General features: G+C 42.1%; 2 protein-coding genes across 2 annotated transcripts; both read right to left on the bottom strand.

The window, feature by feature from the left end:
• Positions 1 to 1,410: 1,410 nt before the first annotated feature.
• Positions 1,411 to 5,697, bottom strand: LOC137280720 (scavenger receptor class F member 1-like). Its single transcript, XM_067811942.1, has 5 exons — positions 5,569 to 5,697; positions 5,127 to 5,188; positions 3,683 to 4,594; positions 3,214 to 3,340; positions 1,411 to 2,834 (listed from the first exon to the last, which is right to left on the bottom strand). The coding sequence occupies exons 2-5, from the start codon at positions 5,179 to 5,181 to the stop codon at positions 2,537 to 2,539; spliced, it is 1,392 nt and encodes a 463-aa protein (XP_067668043.1). The 5' UTR covers positions 5,182 to 5,188; positions 5,569 to 5,697; the 3' UTR covers positions 1,411 to 2,536.
• A 2,122-nt stretch (positions 5,698 to 7,819) lies between these two features.
• Positions 7,820 to 13,817, bottom strand: LOC137282151 (multiple epidermal growth factor-like domains protein 6). The gene is made up of 4 exons (XM_067813881.1): positions 13,762 to 13,817; positions 9,480 to 10,433; positions 9,008 to 9,122; positions 7,820 to 8,078 (listed from the first exon to the last, which is right to left on the bottom strand). Exons 1-4 carry the CDS (start codon positions 13,814 to 13,816, stop codon positions 7,820 to 7,822), a joined length of 1,383 nt encoding a protein of 460 aa, XP_067669982.1. The 5' UTR covers position 13,817.
• Positions 13,818 to 14,473: the final 656 nt, after the last annotated feature.

The following is a 14,473-nucleotide window of genomic DNA, read 5'->3' as shown; positions in this document are numbered from 1 at the left end:
TAATCGTGTCTGGATCAGACAATCCAGTGACCAACAACATGTGCATCGATCTGCGAATCTGTTGTATGTTAATGAGTTACTGAGAGAGAGCATGTGTGTACGTGTTGCTGGGGGGTGTGCGGAGGTTGAGAGAGAGGGAGGGTAAAAGTTATGTTATCCCCTAGGCTTACCCTATCGCCCCGCCCTCAAATGTAAATGTATACATGAAATGAATAAAAATAATGACAAATAATGAAAAAAGTGTATATAGATGAAAATTAAATGAATGATCTTTTTTAACAAAAATAGAATACGCCCCTTTACGCAATCTCCTCCGCTGACTCATGGAGGAGATCCTAAATGGACTATACCTTTACTCCTTGTAACTCTTAGCATTGGCTGTCTTTTGTGCTTGACATGAAACCAGGCGCAGACAGGGTTGATACAGTTCGACCTCACGACAACACAGACACGCAATATCATTGTTCTGACATATAGAACAAGACAAGTACATAGATGACTTTACCCATCGCCTTCCGGGTATACATCTAGTTACAGTCGTCATTTCAAGTGAAAACAATAGTAACAAAATCGTTCATAAAAACCATATATGTTCGAGTAGTTTCTGCCGTTACCAGGAAATATATCGTGCGTGACTTGTGCCTCAGACTTCACTTCCCAATATCTGCCAAGTGTAGGCATGTTTCACTATGCAATGAAACTGGGAGGGTTCCTGTCAATGCACCTGTGACAGATGTAAACGGACGAACCCTTGACAAGTACTGTATCAATATATTTCACTGAAAGTGCCAGGACCAGAATCGTTTATACAACCTGTCTCCAGTGGGATGAAATAAACGGTGGACACCAGTCTGTTTGTGACAGCGTGGGTGTTTATATGAGACTGTTGGTGGTTGGTCGGGTGAGTGAGTGAGAATGTGCGAAGTGTTTTACCAATATTCAACCAACACTGAGTGACATTGGCGGACTGTGGCTACTCTCATCAGAATATACTTGATCATGTGACATTGGAACTCCCTAAAGTCACACTCGATAGAGCCTCTTTGATTATTGTTTACTCAGAGTAAAGTACTTTAGGCTAAAAGTAGAACAAAAGTATAATCACAGCATGATGATGGCAATGACAACATGCAGAACGCAGACTAGATTATGTCTACTGTAGCATCGACTTCTACTTTCTACTAACATCTACTGCCTTACAATATATTCACGGGGTATGTCGTTAAGGTACTACAGGAATTGTTTACGGAACAGATATATGTTCACAATATAGTATTACTATTTAAGCACCGATATACAGCTCAGGTGCGAAAAGGCACTTGATCACTTTATATCAATCATTCTGAACGGCGCGTCTTATAATCAGTCTCAACTCCCTGGGGATATACAACTCGGAAGACACTAGGCGCGCCGAGTTTATATAAATTTAATGGGGACACGATGATAATGACAATGTGTACAGATGTGTCAGTCACACAAACTGTGAAGTGTAGAGTATAAACACATTACAACGTCTGGGGCGCGGAAAGGGTCGACACATCTGACAGAGGTGGACACATCTAAACTGGGAGATATCGGTGATTGAGTTCGAATCCGAAATGTCTGCCCTCCGAGGTTTTCAAACTGACATTTTCATTTACGAACATATGTTTCGTGACTTCAATGACTAGATGACTTGATGTATTGCATTCTCACTACGATAAAGAATCCTTTAATTTTTGTGTCATGATCCGTTACATTCACACACGAGGAAGTAGATCCACAGTTCAGCTTGCTCAGAAATCCACTACCTCAAGCCCGAATACGTTTAATACGGTGATGGTGCAAGCGAATATGGCAGTTATTATTGCTCCAATATGTGCGCAAAATGGGTAGTTTCTACGAATGCAATATTCATACAAATGTTAATTAATTGAAATTCATTCAGTTACCAATGGCACAGTATGTTTGCCACTGGACAAGTTTGTCTGTCTGGTAGGGAGCCACAGACGTCCAGTAATCATGCCATCCCTAGACTCACTCCGGAAGGCAGGAAGCCAAGTGGACAGCCTAAGGTTGTATTAAAACTTACACACATCAGGACACACATGCACACATATGCTCACACACACTCTTGCACGCACACATAATTCTTGTTTGCCCTTTTGAGTCTTACAGTGTGGAAACATCTGGCGACCACTGAGTGAACAATGTTACTTGGATGTTGAGGAAGCAAAAGCCAGATAGCATACGGCACAGAAAGCTTCGAGAGACGAGACGAGACGATAGTCAGCGCACATGGAAGAACAAAATCTCGTAATATAACTACGTCCTCATTAATACACAATGTGTAGGATATATTTCCTGTATTACTGCAAATAGTGCAGACGAAACCGATGTCCTTGTTAAGACTTGTAAGACACAGATTATGTCTTTGTCAAAGGTTTATAGACACAATTAATGTCCTTGTGAAGAACTGATTGACTCAAGAGATAGTCTTATCAGGGGTTGACAAGCTGATTTTCTTATCAAGGGTTTCCACACACAGCCGATTCTTCTAGTCAAGAGGAGATATGTACCCGACGGACGATCTAGGACGAGAGACACGCCCACCTTTCTTAAGTTCAGTGTACGAGTCTGTTCCAGGCCTATCTTTGACGCCAATCTTCACTTCTCCTGGGAAGCAGTCTGCTACAACAGGAATGGCGAGAGTCTCCTTCCCTGGTTGGTTCTGGTCTGGTTCTACTATATCATCCTCTCTGATGTCCTCATAGTGATGTAGCTCCAGGTAGTCATGGATGGCGATGTCAGCCTGCTCCAGCTTAGCTTCCACTTTCTGGTCATCAACATTTTTCCTGTAACAATCCCATCTAAGGTAATTATCTTCAGGATTTTATGGATGATTAAAGGATAATGCATATTGCAACTTACGGGACATTGCATTGAGGAAGAAATGGATGATAGCTGAACGTAAGCTAATCAATTAGAACGCTATACTGTTGTCTGCGTATACATCTTCCTAAATGTGGATCGTTCAGGTTAACACCGAACCTCAAAGAACTACCGGGACCTCTTTGTTGACGCCAGTGGAGTGCTGGCCGTCATATTGAGAATAGTTTTCAAGCAGAATGGGATTCTCACACAAATATGGAACACAACTCCTATGATGGCGTGATCAAGGCAGACCATGAAGTATACTTATTGCTCATAGTCCTGTTGCGAATGTCAACTGACCGTGTGGGGCACATTCCTTTCCTATAGCAGATGTAGCAGCCAGCGGTACATGCAGCCAGGATAATGAAGACGACAACGACCACCGATGTCACCATGACGGCACTGGAGGCACCAGCAACAGGTTCCCCTAAAAGATGGATCAATGGTTACACTTACACATTTTACAATCACACAGAGAATCCAGGGCGTAGTAAGACATGATTAATTGTAGGAGTGATATTATGTGCATGTGCAGTAAAGATGGTTCGGGTATTCCTAGTATCTATTGTTACTATCATTGTTGTTGTAGTCAACATCAGTACTACGAATAAAGCTACATTACATGCAATTCGTGATCTTTAACCATTCTATGCATAACATGTAACACTTGCGAAAGGTCTTGAAAAGAAAAGGCGAAAGAAAACAAACCATCACGAACAAATCTATTTAACACATGTACGAGATGTGTATCCTACAACTGACTGTGTACCTGGTTCACACAGTCCAGACGGACAATCTGGCGTCCGGCAGTTGTCGGTGCAGTTGACGCCACACCCGAATCCAGTCGAGTTGCATATCTGAACACACACCCCGGATGTGAGATCACAAAAACCACCAGCACATCCGTCACATCCAGTGATGCAGGATCTGTTACATGCTTCACCAAGGCATTTCCCACATTCTACAACACACGCCCCTGTCTGGTTACATCTCTGGTGTTGACAGTTAGAGCTGCATCGTCGGGAACACTTGGGGCCATACCAGCCATCAACACAACCGTGGACACACTCGCCGCTCTGGCTGTGGCACTCAGGTGGGCATGATTCTCTATCTGGACATTGTCCATCAGTACTCAGGGAGGGGTTAGGTCGACAGGTGGCACTGCATGCTTTAGTACAGTCGTCTCCATAGAAACCGTGTCTGCATTCCTGTTTACAGCCACTCTCACATCCTCCGACACAGTTCTTACATGAGTGTCCACACTCTACTCCTGAATATGGAGGGTGGCACTCCTCACAGGTGCCTGTGATCCTGTTGCAGGATTTACATCTGCTGGAACATGTCTTACATCCTGCTCCGTAGTAGGAGTCTCTGCAACCAGAGAAACACGCTCCAGACACCTGACAATATTCCCCATCACATCCACCTGGACATCTGGTACAGCCTGTGTGGTGAGTGTCACATGGCCTCTGGCAGGTGAGTCCCTGGAATCCAGGTATACAACCATCAGTACATCTCCCAATACCTTTGTCAGGGACCAGCTCACAGGTGTGGTACCTGCACCTTCTGTAGCAAACATCCTGGCAGGTTGGGCCGAAATATCCTCTGTGGCACTTTGTCTTGCATCGACCTGTCTGTTCATCACACTCAGAACAATGATGACTGTCAGGACATTTAGCACCTGTAAATGTAATCATCTGTAAAACTGTTCAATCTGAAACATATCTATGAAGAACTCATCATTCCTCGTGTATACAAGGACCATCTTCTTGCTGAAGAAATCTTTATAACAGAAGATCATGGCAGCCTTACTTTACATGTCCACACGGCTAGATCAGTAAAATCATATCCATGCGTAGACAGAACCAGTGACTAATATTTATACTACGACTTAGCCATAATAATTCTAATGTATAATACACAGATTACATAGCTGGTTACAGGGTTGCATTAGAAACATACACAGCCAGGCAGACCTGTAGCCCTCCTGCCAGGAACCAGTGTTTCTGGCTTCAAATCCCAGTTTCTAGGTAAGACCTATGCGCTTGATGTTTGCCATGATGGCATCCAAGATCAGACTTTCCTTCCAAGATTTTATTTACAAGTCGACATATAACTGTTCGAAGCGTTAGTAAACAAAACACACTCACTTACTAACTCACTCACACATTGATGACATGGTGTACTGCTAAACTCACTCACTCAATCCTTACCTTGTGAGTAAATGACGATGTAAGCCGTCACCAAGATCTGAAGGAACTGCGACATGGTATAGCTGCAACCACAATGGAGATGTTGACTAAAGTTAGGTTCATGGCTTATGAGGAGATGCAGTGATTACGTTAATCCAAACTTTGAGATGGCAATCTGCATCAATTTATAAACAGTGTTACTGTTTCTAATAAAGAACACTATCACTATTCACTAACTCAGCTGCATTAATTACCCAATAACATATCCTTCAGTGACTGAAAATGGGTTGTTCCACTATTTTACAGGTAAAACATCAATTCCCATTCTGCCTACAATAATGTCAGTGGGCAAACTGGGATGTAGGCAAATTGGAACTGTAGACAGAACGTAACCTTACTGGTAGACAGGACTCAACAAGTAGTATCAACATGATCCACAAATGAAAACGAAAAATGTACTTACTTTTGAATAATCCAATGAAATACCCTCACAGTTTCTAGCTCGACATGCACACTGTCGTTGTTGCCCGATACACGACTGGCTGACACTAGTTTCAGTGTTACGGTCAACAGCTTGTTTCGTCTTCCTGGTAATTATGTGATAGTTAACGAACGAGCACCAAAACAATAAAGATCCATGTCAAGGCAACCTGTGTGTTTGTTACAGCATGTGCGAGTGATCTTCCTGCTTTGTGGCTGTATGTAGACTCTCCTTCCAGTTTCACTCATTTGGAGGTCATCTTTCCCGACACAAAATGAAAGTACTCCTCGGTTGGTTGAAGATGCGCAACCAGTTATTAGAGGAAGGATTTTACCCCAAACAAAACTACAGATTTCAAAGATCGGTAACTTGCTCGCTATGACATTAATGTTGCTGAACTGTAATTTTAGCGTCAAATAAATTAATGATATTCTCTCTGCAGTCAGCAGGCTGTACAACATTACCCAGTGACATGCATGTATGTATGTATGTATGTATGTATGTATGTATGTATGTATGTATGTATGTATGTATGTATGTATGTATGTATGTATGTATGTATGTATGTATGTATGTATGTATGTATGTATGTATGTATGTATGTATGTATGTGGATGAATGGGTGGATAGGTTGATGGATGGATGTTTAAACACTTTTATGATGTTTCATTATTCATTGCACCATATTCTGAACGTCATAGCTGTCACACAAACACACACACACACACACATACAAACACATACAAACACATATATACACACATGCTGCTTACAAGAGCTCATATTTCAGTCGGCTGTGTATATTATGTGTGTCCCTTTCACTTTCTCTGATGGTTATTGATATCATATGAATTACAAGTAACATATTTGATAAAACCATTGAAGTTTCTCTTTCTTGGTCTGCAATGTGTTTCAGATACGAACACAGCGTTTAGGAGTACTTTCCCAATAAATGTGGCCTGTCACTATCATCTCGTCTACACGTACAAAGAGCACAATCCCCTAAAGTGTAAAGTAAAATATTCAAGAACGGCCTGCCGTTTCATCTAGTTTTCATCACGACTGCATCAATAATGTGAACATATATACTGGAAGTGCATGTGAACAGCGAATTGAACTGAATGCATATGTGTGAGCTACGTGAGACCTTCAGTGTACCACTTCGTGGTCGTGAGTGTGAGAGTCCTAGCGTTAGGTTCACCTTGCCTTTGTTCTTATCTGACAGTGCGCAGACACCATTCAGTGCTTCAGACAACGCGGGACATGGCAATACAGTCACAGGCAGACTACCTCATAAGATTTCACATAGTCTTTCCAGGCCTGTAAGTGAGAACAGTCCATGGTACCATCACAGACCGGAAAGACAGTATATAGACGGTTGACTAACAACTGGGGTTGCATGCTGTCAGAAGACTTCCAGCATTAATTGAACTTGGAAAAGAATGTCCAATTACTTGTGCTTATACCTACACACATACAAATCCACCTATATTACATAGAACCAGCAGCTGTGTGCAGCTCACACTGTACACCTAGTGCGCGCCTATTTTCGAAAAAGGACAAATTGTTGCTGCTTGTTGTGCACAACCATCACTCTCCGTGTGGCTATAATCGCTGTTTTACATCATATTGGTTCTGTCCTGCCAGTAAATAATCACATTCTTGAATGTACTGTCATTGCAATATCCCTGCATAAAATTGTGTTGAGTTCGTTTGGGAATACAAAATGTCTATTGTGTAACATTTCTTTGTTGGTGGTGGTGTGCATGAGATCGTGTCCCGAAGGTGTAGATTGATGTTAAGCATATCAATCATTGGATTCTCTGGCCCAGGGTCCCAGTGTCGAATATATACCGTCATATAGGCGGAAACTGATGCGAAACAAACAAACAAACAAAACAAACCCAAGCACGCACACAAAGACAGATAATACAGCACCACGATGACTGCGTGACTAAATAGAAGGGTCGGGAAAGCGATAAACAAACGGGTGGAGTGTTAAACACAGCGGAACAGTACATGTTGTAACACGTTTCTAGTCTCGGAAAGTTTGAGTTTCACAGTGAACATGTGACATCTCTAACATGCATCTGACACTGGACGAGGCGTCGCGATCCTAACTGTAACGTGGCAGCTCCATTAGGTGGTGGTGCGCCTGTTGTAGGACCATCAACATGAAACTACCGGATCACGACAATTCTGGAAAGGATGATGAACACCTTCGCCTACAGCATCAGTCGAGAGAAACTTCAGAAAGTGAATGTTGTCGACACTCATCAGAGCTCGTGTGTCTGTGGATCTGACCTGGGTGCTGAATAGCCTCATCTGCCCCCGTTACATCCTCCGTACTCGTGCCTCCTTGGCTCTGACCTGGAAGCTGAATAGTCACATCTCCTTCCCTTACATCCTCGTAGAGATGTAGCGCCATATACCCGCTGTTGAGGACGTCTGTCTGACCAGCGTTCATCACCTCATCAGCCGTATAACGTATTCTATAACACAGGGTCCTATGTTGTTAAACACAACAGATCATATATCTCATGCTCAAATATTGTTTTTCTTTTTCTTTAAAGAAAAATCACCTTAAACATTCATCGATGACATATGGCTACTTAAAAGACATTTCTGACGTGGCACAGCCTCTATCTATCTCTCAATCTAGGATGTGTGAAAACACCGACTTTGTCCTCTGTGACATGGACAAGCAATCTGAAACTCCTATCCACGTAGGAAATACACAGTTTATTTACTCCTTTAAACACAGCCACAGTTTTCTAATGTGAAAGGTTTCCGAAGATGCCAGCATGCACAAAGCAATAATGTAATAAACTGGGACAGAATATTGCTCTTAAGTTGCAAATGTCTTCAAGACGTCCTCCACTACATTTTGTCAAGTGACTTCCAATTTTGGTATCGTGATAAAATACCTGCTGCAAGAGTCGTGTTATAGAAAGAGTATGCTAGACTGTACCACAAAAAAGATTATACAGTGGTGGTTAACGGAATGTTAATGACAACATCACATAAATTATATGAATTTTATCAAACTTTATAAGCAGGGTATAGTTAGTGTTGATAATGTAACCTGTCTGTTTCTGGACATCCCTCTGTGGTAGCAGCAGTAACTTACCTATTTGTGGACAACCCTATGTGGTAATATCACAAACCTACATGTCTGTGGACAGCCCTCCGAGGTAGCAGGAGCAGCCTACCTGCTTGTAGAGACCCTCTTCTTTAGCATCACCAACCTAACAGTTTGTGGACAGCCCTCTGCTGTAACAGTAACAGCGTTAACATACTTGTTTGTTCACAAACCTCTGTGGTAGCAGCAGCAACCAACCTGTTGGTGGACAGCCCTCTACGGTAGCAACACGAACATATCTGTTTGTGGACAGCCTATGTGGTAGCAACAACAACCCACCTGTTTGTGGACAGCCCTCTACGGTAGCAACACCAACCACACAGACTTGCTGCCAGAATACATATGACAGCCAGCACCACATACTTCACTGTCTCTGTGTTGATAACTGAAACATCTGAAAGTAATAAGCACAATTATATGACTATTTGTCTCAAAGAGTTTTGTATACCTTAGAAACCTGTTTACACAATACTCGAGCGTATGTCATACCTTCTGTTAGCGTTTATGTTTCTTATCTTCAGCAGTTTGAGAGACATTCTGCGGAAGTACATACTCCGCACTACCAGTCCAACATAATTGCCCACTGTTTTTGGTGATTGATACATAAGTTAGTAAGTGGAACTCTATACTTTTCTCTATCAACGCAATACACGGGTATTTCAGAGTGAACTACGACTATGTAAGATATCACAGCAATCTCATGAAAAGATAAAATATAAGGCAGTCCGTGAGACCTTTGAGTATTACTTACTTGTGCCACAAGCCCCGGGAGGACAGTCAGGTGATGAGGAGTTGTGAGTGCAGTTGTACCTACAAGAGGTGATGTTGTAATCACTGGAGTTTGTAACAACCCCATTACAGGACAGTCCACAACCAGATGTACTATTGTTACAACCACAGGAACAAGAGGTGTTGGATGAGACACAGGTGAGGTTGACGCATTGCTCCAAGCAGCCTTCACAAGGAGACACATGATGTTCACATCCTGCCGCACACGCTCCTGATCTGTTACATCTCTGGTGTTGACAGTTAGAGCTGCATCGTCGGGAACACTGTGGGCCATACCAACCATCAACACAACCGTGGAAACACTCGCCACTCTGGCTGTGGCACTCAGGTGGGCATGATTCTCTATCTGGACATAGTCCATCAGCGGCCAGGGAGGGGTTAGGACGACAGGTGTCACTGCATGCTTCCTTACAGTCGTCTCCATAGAAACCGTGTCTGCATCCCTGTGTACAGCCACTCTCACATCCTCCCACACAGTTCTCACATGAGTGTCCACACTCTGCTCCTGAATAAGGAGGATGGCACAGCTCACAGGTGCCTGTGATCCTGTTGCAGGATTTACATCTGCTGGAACATGCCTTGCATCCTGCTCCATAGTAGGAGTCTCTGCAACCAGAGAAACACACTCCAGACACCTGACAATATTCCCCATCACATCCACCTGGACATCTGGTACAGCCTGTGTGGTGAGTGTCACATGGCCTGTGGCAGGTGAGTCCCTGGAATCCAGGTATACAACCATCAGTACATCTCTCAATACCTTTGTCAGGGACCAATTCACATGTGTGGTACCTGCACCTTCTGTTGCAAACATCCTGGCAGGTTAGGCCGAAATATCCTCTGTGGCACTTTGTCTTGCATAGACCTGTCTGTTCATCACATTCAGAACAATGATGACTGCCAGGACATTTAGCACCTGTAAATATTAATGTTGTTATTTGGCATATTTAGTCATTGTGTAAAATGTTCCATGCGGACTACATTGTACCTCTCTGTTCATCACACTCAGAACCATGCAGGTTATCAGGACATTTAGCGCCTGTGAATATATCCCCCATAATATTGACTAATATGAAACATATTTATGGAGAGCTCGTATGTTCTTCATGCATACTAATCACAAAAAGAAACTGTGCATTGTCAAAATATTATTTCAGTTAATAAGTACGATAACAACGTCAAAGGTACATATAAACTTTGATGGATGGATCATGGGAGAATGACAAGTCGGGAGAATTTTAACTGAAAAGTCAATCACAATGACGCCACGAGTCCACAAGCGGGACTGGGGTGAAACAACCACACCATAAGCTCAATAACGCATCGCATCGACATTGAGAACAGCAGTGGTTCGACGACGCATAGAGCCTTTGAAACGTGCAAGGAAGACTTGTGGGAAGTCACGATAGATTCTCTCAAGTTCTGTTACAAGGTCAAGGACGTTATCTGGCGGATGATTAGACGTCGATCCATGTCGTCCCAAACATGCTCTATCGAGATCTGATGAATGTGCCGGACAAGGCAGTAAGTCAATGTTGTGGTGTTGCAATATATCCATAGCAACCCTTGCCGTATGAGGGCGGTCTTTGACCTGCTGGAATGTTAACCCAGAGCCATGAGATTTCAGAAAAGAAACTGCCGCAGGTCGAAGAATCTGATCTCTGTAGCCCACACCATTTAAGCTCCTGAACAATCACCAAAGGAATTCTTTGGCGTGCTGTTATTCCACCCCAAATCATCACGGAACCACTACCAAAGCGATTCCTCTCCAAGAATACAGTTCTCCCACGCGTCTAGGCACGTTGATGTCCATCACTATGAGAAATGTTAAACATTGACTCGTCTGTGAAAAACAAAATCTCTCCACCAAAACAAAGATATGAAGACATCATTTCGGTACCACACTCGGCGAGCTTGTCGATGACGTTCTGTCAGAACAGGTCGTATTCGAGTCGTGGTCTGATCCCGTGACCTAAACGTTGTCGAACTGTGTTGGGGTGAATACATCGAAGTCATGGGATGGTCCGGGCAGTCATCACTGCAGCCTGAAAGCTGTGGCGAAGATGTGTCACCCTTTTCCAGCCGTCCTGTCTTGGCGTGCAGATGACGTCATTTGTGCGCTGGTAGCCTTTCACCAGTACAGAAATGGTGTTCTGTGCAGCCACTTCCTCAAAGGATCATGCATCCTAACAGACCCATGATGTTGTGCAGACGTCAGCCTTCGCATGCTATGTCTTTCAATAGCCTTTTATGTTTTTGAACGATCGGAAGGGCAGGGGCTGAGCTTTCCAAGGCGACAGCATTGTGTGTTATTCTCTGCTCTGTTTCTCTTTCGTACAACAGCGTATTGCATGTCTCAAGTAGGAAACCTCTGACGTCACGGAATGTGGCACGTGCATACATTTTGGATACATGTCACAACTTTCTGAGTTTAAATCCTTATGTGTCTACACAGGTTTGATAAATCTAGAGTTTCAAGTTTTGTATGCACAGTTTCCTTATGTGCCTAGTATATATAGCTACCAGTTTCCTGAGCAATACATTTTAACAATATTTGACGCGGTCATATTCTACATGCTCACACGGCTAGACCAATAAAATCATATCTATGTGCACATAGAACCAATATTGATACTACGAGTGCGTGAGTGAGTTCATATTTATCGTCACATCGGCAATATTGCAGCCATATCGTGACGAGAACAAGTAATAATCACATTGTAAAATGAATGAATGTAAGAAATTAAAACGCTGTTGACGAAGAACAGTAAAACCACTAGTAAATATCACAGACATCCATTTAAGATTAGTAATCAAATCTAAAACAGTTTAACTATAGATGACAATACAATATAGAAATGGGCTATAGATTGCCAACAACTGAAGGTAGATCACCATGCTAAGGACCATGGGGACTTACGTTACCTTTGCTACCTGCATGGACCCTAGCTGGATTTACACTATCCCCTCAGTCGCTAGCAATTTAGACAGATCTAGTCACACATTTAAAATAACAAATATACTGCGATTAAAATAAGCAGAGTTTGAATTTACTTTGAATGTTTGTGGACTTACGTACCCTCTCCGGAGGACAATAATTTTACAGTACCTTAACCCCCCTCGAGGATACAGCCACTAACAATCTCAGTTAACAATTTAAACCTCCAAACATAAAAGATTTATCTATTTACAAGTCTGATATCAAATCTAATTCTTTTAAAAATGCAAGAATTAAACGAGAAGGTATGTTACTAAAAAGATCCTTCATAGTTGGTGATTTGAAATATTTATCCCTTGTGATGGAATATTCGACACAGTCAAGCAAGACATGTTTGACGGTGATTATGTCATCACAAGGGATGCAGAATGGAGGATCCTCACCTTTCAATAAGTATTTATGAGTATATCTCGTATGGCCAATACGACATCGCCGAATGATGACCTCTTCAAATCTGGACTGACATCCCAAGTAGGTATAACCAATATACGGTTTTATTGCATGTAATTTATTAATACTCACTTGGATATCCCACTTCTTCTGCATCAGTTCACGGATATAAGATTTAATAGTAGCTTTTATAATCGGTGTATGGAATAAGAAGTGGTGTCACAGATTTGTTGAGGGCTGCTTTGGCAGCAAGGTCAGCCATTGTGTTACCAGCAAAAGACGATGTCGTATTGGCCAGTAGCAAGATCATTATGCAATTCAATAATTTCAATTAAAAGTGGATGTTTGCTAGAAATGCCTGAAGGCAAGAAAGAGAGTCGGAATAGATTATATACTGTTTATGTTTTGGGTGCCTTTGAACATATTTAAGAGCCGTTAATATGGCGTTTGCTTCACCTGTGAAAATAGAGCTGGAATCTGGTAATCTAGAAGACATTGTTCTGGATCCAATGACAGTGGCTTTTATACTACGACGTAGTCATAATAATTGTATATACAATACACAGATTAGATACATTGTTTACAGGGTTGCATTTGAAACAGACTCAACCAGGCAGACCTGTAGCCTTCCTGCCAGGAACCTATGTTTCTGGCTTCAAATCCCAGTTTCTAGGTAAGAACTATGCGCTTGATGTTTGCCATGATAGCATCCAAGATCAGACTTTCCTTCCAAGATCATATTTACAAGTCGACATATAACTGTTTGAAGCGTTAGTAAACAAAACACACTCACTCACTAACTCACTCACATATTGATGACATGATTTAGCGTTAAACTCACTCACTCAATCCTTACCTTGTGAGTAAATGACGATGTATGCCGTGACCAAGATCTGAAGAAGGTGCGACATGGTGTAGCTGCAACCACAATGGAGATGTTGACTAAAGTTAGGTTCATGACTTATGAGGAGATGCAGTGATTAAGTTAATCCAAACTTTGAGATAAAAATCTGCATGGGTGAATAAACAGTTTAACTCTTTCAAATAAAAGCCAATATCATTGTACATGTATCTTTGTTATTGTTATGCATATTGAGTCATTATAAGAACCAACCACAGTCATGAAGCTTCAACTTGTCATTCTCTATCACCACTCTCATCATGTCGGCTAAAATAACTCAGCTGATTTAACTAACCGCATTTACAAGTAAAACGTCATTTCCCATTCCGCCTACGATAATGTTAGTGGGCAAACTGGGACGTAGGCAGATTGGGACTGCCGGCAAAATAAGATGTAACAGTACATGTAGACAGGACTACACAAGTAGTATCTACAACATACACACCTAAAAACAAAAAAATGTCCTTGCTTTTGACTTAGACAATAAAATATCCTCACTTACTTGCATGAAGGCCCGATACTGAACTGACGGACACTAGTTTCACTGTTAAGGTCATCTGTTTGTTTCGGTTTCCTGGTAATTAAGTGATAGTTAATAAAACAGCACCGAAACAGTAAAGATCAGTATCACGACAGCCTGTATGTTGTGTCTGTTACAGCCTATGGT

The sequence above is a fragment of the Haliotis asinina genome, chromosome 4, assembly GCF_037392515.1.
Source record: "Haliotis asinina isolate JCU_RB_2024 chromosome 4, JCU_Hal_asi_v2, whole genome shotgun sequence".
NCBI classification, from domain to species: domain Eukaryota; kingdom Metazoa; phylum Mollusca; class Gastropoda; order Lepetellida; family Haliotidae; genus Haliotis; species Haliotis asinina.
The sequence above is the reverse complement of the archived record's forward strand: the minus strand, read 5'-3'. Positions and strand labels throughout refer to the sequence as shown.

Excerpts from the sequence above, each read along its gene's own strand:
- LOC137280720 (XM_067811942.1), bottom strand. The coding sequence starts at position 5,181 with ATGTCGCAGTTCCTTCAGATCTTGGTGACGGCTTACATCGTCATTTAC. Across the intron at positions 4,595-5,126 it reads CATCGTCATTTACTCACAAG|GTGCTAAATGTCCTGACAGT; the intron begins GTAAGGATTGAG and ends TTACATTTACAG. Across the intron at positions 3,341-3,682 it reads GTCTGGACTGTGTGAACCAG|GGGAACCTGTTGCTGGTGCC; the intron begins GTACACAGTCAG and ends TCCATCTTTTAG.
- LOC137282151 (XM_067813881.1), bottom strand. The coding sequence starts at position 13,816 with ATGTCGCACCTTCTTCAGATCTTGGTCACGGCATACATCGTCATTTAC. Across the intron at positions 10,434-13,761 it reads CATCGTCATTTACTCACAAG|GTGCTAAATGTCCTGGCAGT; the intron begins GTAAGGATTGAG and ends TAATATTTACAG. Across the intron at positions 9,123-9,479 it reads TCCCGGGGCTTGTGGCACAA|ATGTTTCAGTTATCAACACA; the intron begins GTAAGTAATACT and ends TATTACTTTCAG.